Source organism: Crocodylus porosus, unplaced genomic scaffold (genome assembly GCF_001723895.1).
Source record: "Crocodylus porosus isolate Cpor-Errol unplaced genomic scaffold, CroPor_comp1, whole genome shotgun sequence".
Classification (NCBI taxonomy): domain Eukaryota; kingdom Metazoa; phylum Chordata; order Crocodylia; family Crocodylidae; genus Crocodylus; species Crocodylus porosus.
Genome location: NW_017728943.1, coordinates 20,814,263 through 20,823,476, shown reverse-complemented (window position 1 = coordinate 20,823,476; position 9,214 = coordinate 20,814,263). Strand labels below are relative to the sequence as shown.

General features: G+C 37.9%; 1 protein-coding gene across 4 annotated transcripts in view; it reads right to left on the bottom strand.

Annotated features, from left to right (window-relative positions):
- Positions 1–9,214, bottom strand: part of TBC1D23 (TBC1 domain family member 23) — a 55,082-nt gene that overhangs the window by 11,163 nt on the left and 34,705 nt on the right. For 2 of the 4 annotated variants that reach the window (XM_019548862.1, XM_019548864.1), the window contains exons 11-14: positions 6,461–6,631; positions 4,854–4,896; positions 3,959–4,074; positions 1,004–1,146 (exon numbers count right to left, since the gene is read on the bottom strand). In XM_019548862.1, the coding sequence (XP_019404407.1) occupies positions 1,004–1,146; positions 3,959–4,074; positions 4,854–4,896; positions 6,461–6,631 (473 nt within the window). The remainder of the gene's footprint in view (positions 1–1,003; positions 1,147–3,958; positions 4,075–4,853; positions 4,897–6,460; positions 6,632–9,214) is intronic. The other 2 variants (XM_019548863.1, XM_019548865.1) reach the window with 1 other exon arrangement.

Genomic DNA, 9,214 nt, shown 5'->3' with positions numbered 1-9,214 from the left:
TATTTGCAAATATACCTTTTGTGTTGCTAACAGTGTGTGTCTGAGAGTTCTTCACCTCCCGAGAAACGAACCGCAGCATTTTTGCAACACTGTAAACAATAGTTCTAAATGAATTAAAATTAAGCTGTCAAGAATCTGAGAATCATTGCTCAGCAATGGCAGTTAACCTGAATTTTACTAACAAGTGTTTTCTGAAATACTCAAGTGAATTTTTTCATAATCTTTCAATGATTAGTTTTAATCTTAAGAAGAATTATAAAATAGGCCACTTCTGTAGCTAAAGTATTACAGCAACTTAATTTCTGTTTATTGAAAATAAATATTTAGCATTCAGTCAAACGACTTTAGAAGTGCTTTAAAATATATGAATTAATGCAAAACTCCTCTGTGAAGATACCTTATTTAACAAAAAAAAAACAAACTAGGATAGAGTTTAACCTATCCCTAACGAGGTGTTTTAGGACTGCCCTTAGAATTGAAGAGTTTAGGGCTCTCAGTTATCTATCCAAGTCACAAATTCAAGATAATCACTTTTCAATTTTTCTTTATTTCAATTACTCCCATCCAGCCAAATGCATACAAACTGGGTGAAATGTAAACCGGGGTTGGAATTGTCAAGAGCTACCAGCACTGGCCTAATTCTCGTCATATGGACTTCAAAATTGCTGAGTTAGTAAAACCCAATCCTAAATGCCACTAATAAAATTTATAAGATGCTGTTGAAAACTTCTAGATTATCATCCAGAAGAACAGACTAAAAAACATTAGCTTTGGAGCTCTGAGCCAGCATAGTAGGTACACATTCTAAAGTTGATCTATTGAAAGTACTTGGGAAGGAAATTTCAAGAGGGATGAAAAAACCCTTAAGCTGATAAATTGTAAGGTAGCTTCTCCTCCTGTATCCAGTTATTTAGTCTAGTCTTTGTGTTTAAAGAACATACATCTACCTGAAATTAAAAGTCATTCATCACTGATAAATCACAATTGCATATGAACAACTCACCTATCCACAGGAGTTGATGTATTTTCAATAAAACTAATAACTTTCTCTTTCACATTCACAGATTTAGTCTTCAAAGCAACAGTCATTTTATTTACCAAGGACTTCACACCTTTCCCATCACTTAAGCCATTAGGAGAATCACCCTGTAAAAGTAACTGCCCTGAGAATTAATTATAAAACAACATTTGAACTGTTTACCAGTAATTTCTTAGGAATGAAAACAAGCTACAAGAAAATGAGTCTGATTAATTGCAATAACTTACAGATAAGTGCTTATTAGTATTTAGTTATAAAAATTAAGCATAAAGTATTAGTGAAACATTTATCTGAAAATACAGAAAGAGAAGAAAGTGTCAACCATTCCATCTTAAATACATGACAAAATTAAAATCTCGTATCTTTTTAGAATATTCCAGGTATAGAAAGAATTCAAAGATGTCACAAGCACATCCTCCATATGACCATAAATAGTACCATAGGACATTTATACACATACACTTTCATTCCTGGATGAGCTGGAGAGCCAACACGCTAGAGGCAGGCTCAATTAATCAAGTCTGCTCCGCTTGCAAGCTGCCGTGCATGGCATTGCGTTGCTTGCACTTGTATAACTGGTGAAATCCATGTTAGCGCAGAGAAAATGGCAGTGGTGCACTTTTGAAATACCACATCTTCTATGCATTTTAGTTCAAAAGAGCACTGCTGCCATTTTCTGCACACTGATATGCATTTCGCTGCATATGCAACTGCAAGCAACACAGCATCGGGTGCTTTCATGTGTAAAAATGCCCATCATGAGTCAGATCAATATTTCACTTAGCCCAGTATCCTCTCTCTGACAGTAGCAGAAGTGTTTGCTATAGAGGGAGAACACTAAACTGGATACTTCTAGAGTGATTTAGCCCATAGGCAATACCCTCCTTGGCATCCACCATAATTGGTTTAGAGATGCCAAAAGGAAACATCTGCAACATGGCAATTAATAAATCCATCATCCATGAATTTATCTAGCCCCTTTCTGAACTTGGCTGTGCCATCTGCTTCTACCACCTCCTGTGGCTATGAATTTCCCAAGTTACATGCACACTGCATAAAAAAGTACTTTATTTTGTTAGTTTTAAACCTATCACCTACTAATTTCAGTGGATACCTCTAGTTCTAGTATTCTGGGACTTGGTGAACAATAGTTCCCTGTTCTCTTGGTCCACACCCTTCATAGTTTTACAGACCTTGATATCCTACCTCAGCCTTCTCCTTTCCAAACTGAAGAGTTCTAGCCTTTATAGTCTGCTGGTATGGCAACTGTTTCAGGTCCCTGATCATTTTGGTTGTCTTTCTCTGTACCTTTTCTAATTCTACTACAGGTTTCCTTCACTTTATGTAGTACATGCATTCCTAGAAAATGGCATAACTCAAATTTGCATAAAGGGAACCCACTTTACAAAGAAACAAATAGGGAAACATTCCAAGACCTCAACTGTACTGACCCCCAGACCCATTTCTACCACTTTTACAAGGTAATTTTGGTTCTCGGCAAAAGCAGACAGTTGGAGATAAGCTAGTGGGACACTTAGAAGCCATGGGGATGGCAACTACAGAAACACGTCGCAGACAATGAGTGAGGAGCACAGATCCACATAGGAAACTATATTTTGGTGCACATCACTCATGCAATGCACCGCACAAAGCAGCTGACTGTGGGTTTCCACCATACCGATCACATGAGTAAATTTACCTTGCATATAACAAATTTTTGGTATAAAAAGAGTCATAGCATAAGAGCAAATTCGCACATACAGAACCCACATAAAGTGAGGGAAACCTATACTTCCTTTTGGGGATGTGGGAACCAAAACTGCACACAATATTCATGATGTGGGTGCACCACTGATTTGTATAATGGCATGATTATAATTCTCCATTTTGTTTTCAATTCCCTTCTTAAATTTTGCCCAACATTTTATTCGTTTTCTTGGTTGCCACTGAACACTGAGCTGATGTTTTTTAAGAGCTACTTACAATGACTCCAAAATCTCTTCCCTGAATCATAACAGCTAGTTCAGAACCCCATGTGGATCCTCACATGCATGTAGAAAGAGGGCTGATGATTCTCATATTCCGCCCACGTTGCCATTGGCTTTCTTGGCCCCCTTAAAACCTGTACAACCTCACCTCTCTGAAGTAAATGGTTTTAGATATAGGGGTATAGGTTGTAGCTGTGTTGATTTAAGGACATAGGCAGACAAGGTTCTTTGGGTGAATCTGATATTTTTTATTAGACCAACTTATATAGTTGGAGAACAATTTTTAAGCAAGCTTTCGGGTTTTTGAATAAAAGATATCAGATTCACCCAAAGAACCTTGTCGGCCTGTCTTTAGATATTAAACAGACGTAATTCAAGATTATGACAATTTTGATTAATGACTGACTTGCTATGCAGTAGAATATTCAGTAGAATATTCTACTGAACTTTTTTGGGAAATGTAGTGACATTTTGACAGGAGCAGTCAGGGTTTCCTATCAACTAAGGTGATAACCTTAAATATTTTACACCCCAAAGTGAAAACATAGAATAGAATAGTTTATTCTAGATACTTTACTAAACAGATACCAATGGGACGAGATTTCTTTAATAATTTTTTTTCTTGCAAGAAAAAAAGAGACTTCAGGCTGTCTCCCGATACAAATGATTATGATGCAAAGCACTACATTATTCAAGATAGAAGGCAGCTAGATTTAGACCATTTGAGACTCTTCATATCTACTGTCTATTCAATAGAAAAAACTGCTTCACAATGACTCTCAGGTGTGCACAGGTACTTGCTAGTATATGAATTTTGGAGCAGATCCAACTACAGGCCTGAGGTCTAATAATAGCATCCACACTGCATACATAAACTTAGAAAAGGCCTCTATAAAGTATACAAAAAATACTGCCTCAATGTGCAACTTATACTTACGTCAACAGAGGAGTTTATGCTACTTCTTGAGCCTGAGGTACTAGCAATCCAGTGGCCATATCCATTTTCTGGTCCTTCTACATTAATATCTGCTAAATGCTGCTGGAGTGCTGTTGAAAAGGACATTTAAGAAAGATGAAAGCCACATCTAAGTGAATGGGATGATCATCTTATACTTCAAAGACAAATGTCAATTTTTGCTCCAGAAAGTTTAGAAAAAGAAAAAATAACGTTTAAATGCCATTGCAATTGTTTTTGTTTTTTTCCTTTCAATATTACAGAGCACTAATACACAAACTTATTGTAAGGCTGTTGAGAGAGACAACATTTAATTTCAGAGAAAATAGCAGCAACAGGAAATAAGCAAATGCTCCATCGTTGATCCTATGGACACAGCAAAACAATCCCTAATTTCATAATCCGAGGTCCCTATCTTAAAACTTATAGGAATAGATGCCCAAACTCATGCAGAGCCTTACTGATTTCCACTTGGGTCTAATAACACTTTTTAAAGTACAGAATTAGGAACTTAACTTCTAAAGCAACCCATTAGTGAAGAATTACGTGACAAGTATTAGGAAACAGTGCAACTGCTTTAGCATATATAGAATCAACACTAGAGAGGGGGAAGAATGAGATCACAGCTATGCATTGTTAATTTTCCCTATTCAGAAATCAAGATACGCAATGAAAATGGTAAAGCTAATAAATAAATATGGAAATATTTGTGTGTTCAATAACACAAAAACCTTTGCTTCATCTTTGGTGAACATGGCAATAAGCCATGTTCACCAAAGATCCAAGAGTAGTTTTGATAATTCAGTTTGACAAATTTCCAGCTTTGTTAGGTAAAAAGTAAATATAAGACATTAGTAAATGAAAATCTTACCCATAAATCCTCCTTTGGCAATGCTTACATATTCTTTGTTTTTCTGCAATAAGAAAAAAAAGGTTCATTGTACTTAATTGAACTTAAAAGCTCATGGGCTTTGTCAAATGAATGATAGGAACAGGTGCTCAAGCTTTTAGGCTGTAGCACACTTAGCAGAAGAACAGTTCCTTTATTAGAATCACAGAAAGGGAGGGTTGGAAGGGACCTCAGGAAGTCATCTAGTCTAACCCCCTGCTCAAAACAGGACCATCCCCAACTAGATCATCCCAGCCAAGGCTGTCTGGCTGGGTTTTGACAACCCCCAAGGATGGAGCTTCCACCTCTCTGGGTAACCTGTTCCAGAGGTTTACTACCTTCCTAGTGAGAAAATTCTTCCTAATATCTAACCTAAACTTACCTTGCTGCAACTTAAGTGTTGCTCCTTGTTCTGTTATCCGCTACCACTGAGAACTGTCTAACTCCATCCTCTTTCTAACCCCCATTCAGGTAGTTGAAGGTTGCTATTAAGTCCCCTCTCAGTCTCCTCTTCTCTAGACCAAATACACCCAGTTCCCTCAGTCTTTCCTCATAAGTCATGTCCCCCAGGCACCCTCTGCTGGACTCTCTCCAATTTATCCACATCCTTTCTGTAGTGGAGAGCTCAAAACTGAACACAGTACTCCAGATGTGGCCTCACCAGTGCTAAATAGAGGGGAATAATCACTTCCCTTGACCTGCTGACAACACACCTACCAATGCAGCCCAGTATGCTGTTAGCCTTCTTGGCAGCAAGGGCATAAGATGGCTTCCTATTCAGCTTATTGTCCACTGTAAGCCTCAGGTCCTTTTCTGCAGAGCTGCTGTCCAGTTTGTCAGCCCCCAGCCTGTTAACTGGTGCATGGGATTGTTCTGTTCTAAGTGCAGGACATTGCACTCGTCCTTGTTGAACCTCATGAAATTCCTTTTGGCCCAATCCTCCAAATGTGTCTAGGTCACTCTGAATCCTAGTCTTACCCTTCAGCATATCTACTACTCCCCCTAGCTTGGTACTGCTTCCAAACAAGTGTTAGATTTGGTGCTGCTTCCAAACAGGTAAACTTAATGTTTAAAAAATGACTAGTTTAGACCATAGGTCTACAACTTGAATCTTGTAAAAAAAATGCCTGTTCTTATCTTTCATCACATGAATAATCCCACTGTAAACCAGTGGGACTATTCATGGGGAAAAATGCTAATTGCAGAGAAATGTCTGTTATTTGGAACATGTTTCTCCTAATCTGCAGTGAAAGCATGAAGCACATAAAAATCATATGCATTTTTTTGTTGCTTACATTGTAGGTTATGTCCCCACTGAGATTTTGCAGTCAGCTCCCCAAGAAAGTCTTTGTTAGCTTGAATTTGTTCATTTTACACACCAGGTCCCGCCCTTCTGTCAATTTGAGGGACAGTAAGATCCAACTTGAAGCGAACAACCACTTTTGTCTTTCAACAAATATTCAAACCATGACTAGTTCTAAAAACAGTAAAAGGTTCCCAGTAAAGGGTATCTATTACTTTATACAGACTCGATGAAGAAACAATATAATATATTAATTGTTAAAACAATTCCAGTATCTTAGCTGTACCTGTAAAAAGTGTGCCAGCACCATGTTCATATACATGTCCTCTTCTTCCCTGCCACTTCCCATGAAACAGAGGTGCTCTCCACCAGCTATGGAGCCAGATTCAATGGACTGCTTCTGCGCTTCTAACAAAGATTTTACAGATTGTGCAAATTCTGAAGGGTTTTGGAGCATCTACAAAAGAATATATATATATATATATATATATTTATGTTTGTATACAATTTATTGAAGATACAAACTATCAGAGTAAAAAAAAAAGGTCTTCATTTTTATTTGTTAAAACACTAGCAACGTGTTCAGAATTTTTCAAGGCAAAAAAATCAGTCTGCTGCAGAGATCATACCACTAAGGAACACTAAGGGGTTTTTTTTTGGTTTTGGGGTTGGTTTTTTCTCAAAGAAAAAAATAATCACCATGAAGGGAGTATTTTATTAATCCAATTTTTATGGACAGTGCAACAGCAACTTGGGCAAAGGGAGGGCTTTCTAAGTTTGTGAAGCAAAGAGGCACTGAAAAAAAGATGAGCCAATGAGGCTGGCTTCCATCCTCACATTTCTAAGTAGCTTTCCCATTAATATTTGAATGCTACTAAGAGGAACCAAAACGTGTGGGGGGTTAAGGAGATTAGACACATATGTATGGGCTAGCTGTATAATGTCCCAAATACCTGAGCTCTTGAAACAAACTGTCAGGTCTGGGATATCTAAGAGGACACAAACGACCCAAGTTCATTTAAAAGCAGAACTGTGGTAGCCTCTACACCAGTGGTTCTCCACATTTTGAGGACTCAAGGCACCTCCCAATAGGCTCGGATCTTCCCTTGTTAGACTCAAGGAACCCCTCAGAAAATGATAGCTCTTAGGTTTTCACTAATTTTTCACTCATTTCACTCCCTAGCTGCCTGAGGCGCAATGTGCTTCAAGACAGAGAAGCAGGCAGCCCTGAGATGGCTGTTCCCCTGTCTCGAGGTACACTGTGCCTCAGCCAGCTGGTCTGCAGGGTTTTTGGGGGGAGGGGTCACTACCAGGAAATTTAAGTAGCAAATTTTGCCCTGGTGCTGCAAATCAGCAGTACCACAAAACAGATTAACGTGCAACTCATGCATTTTGCCACAAACCACATGGTTCCTACACATCTGGATCCACCCTCCAGGTTTATCTTATAAGTTATGTTTGTATGCCTAGCAGTACTAACATTGCATGGTGCCCTTGGAAGGATCTTAAAGGGACCCCACAGGGTGTCACATCACCCTGGTTGAGACTCTCACTCTATACTGTAGACCTCAATACAACTAGAACAACATAAACTGACTTTCTGAATTAGTGAAAATTGTGGTTTTTATCCTCCCTTCAAAGGTCAGGAGCTGAATTAAGCTCGTTGGGGTTCAAACAGAATTTAAGGGTAAAAAAATTCCTTTAACTAGTTTTCTAGCTGGACTGAATAACGAGATACAAAATCTAGTAATCTGGCAAGGTAACAAGAGTAATTATTTTAGCTGAAATTAGATCCAGGATCCTCTTAGAGAAAATGGCTGGTGTCTTTTTAATTACAGGTTAAACCCAACTACCTCCTCTTATTAAGGTTATATATAAATTCGCATCGACTCAGATGCTTCCCTCCCACCACCCTTTCAAAACACTGTATCTGGTACAGGAGTATAAAATGTTAAATAAGCAGCTTCTTTCTTTAAACTATTGTTTGGGTATTTAATTCCTGTATTAAATCTGCTGCAACACGCCTAGTCTAAACAGACAGAACAGTAGCCATGTTACCCTAATTTTTATAATTTAGGGGTTTTTTTTCCAGCTGTACGAGAGCTTGTTTTATTTATTCAAGTCCTACTTCTCTGGGTCAGGTCAACTGTCAAATGACAACAATTCCTATTTATGTCTTATCCAAATACCTGCTAACTGAGTATATGTAGTTTATTGCAGAGACAGAATCACAGTTTGAAAGGCATAATTGTAACTAACAAGACATATTATTATTCTGTAACATTAAAAAGAGCTTGCAGTGTCAATTTTGCCTCCAGAAACATAAGGGTTCAATTATAACTTATGGGAGTTATGCACATGTATGAAAATGAAAATATATACGTTTCCTTCCTATATACATGATGGTTTAGTTTCAGAAGAAGCTAACTGTACAGAGGATACTTGGATTTAAATAGGCAGTATTAACTCTCTGCTGATTAAATGATATTACTGACATACAAAAACTGGTGATATAAATGAAGGGAAAGACTCATTACTCAAAAGAAGATCAAAAAGCCCCATGTCAGCTATGTATAAAATAATCATTCTACTCAGTACCAAAAAGCTACTCTTAAGACAAAAATCAGTATTAATAGTTTAAGATGGGAACTGAAGAATATTATGGCAACCAAATGAAATAGCATAGATTATTTCAAAACAGAATGTATCGCCTCTACCTGCCTAGACATTAACATGAGATCTTTAATCAAGTGAGCATGGTGTAAGCTTTGCTTGCCTAGCCCAAGGCTAAAGTACCTTCTCTCTCACAGAATACTATAGCTTAACATACTACAGCACAAACTCAAAAGGCTTCATTAACAGCATGGTGCCATGTCCCTAAAACAATGCCCTGGCGTTGCTTTTGTTTCGACTGAAAGAGGAGTACCAGATGGCTTAGTCAGTGACACCACTCCAGCATCCTAGATATGCTTTGGGGTGTCTTTATTCTTATTCAGAACTTCATATTGTGATGTTACAAAGAATTCAACATTTCTTAGCA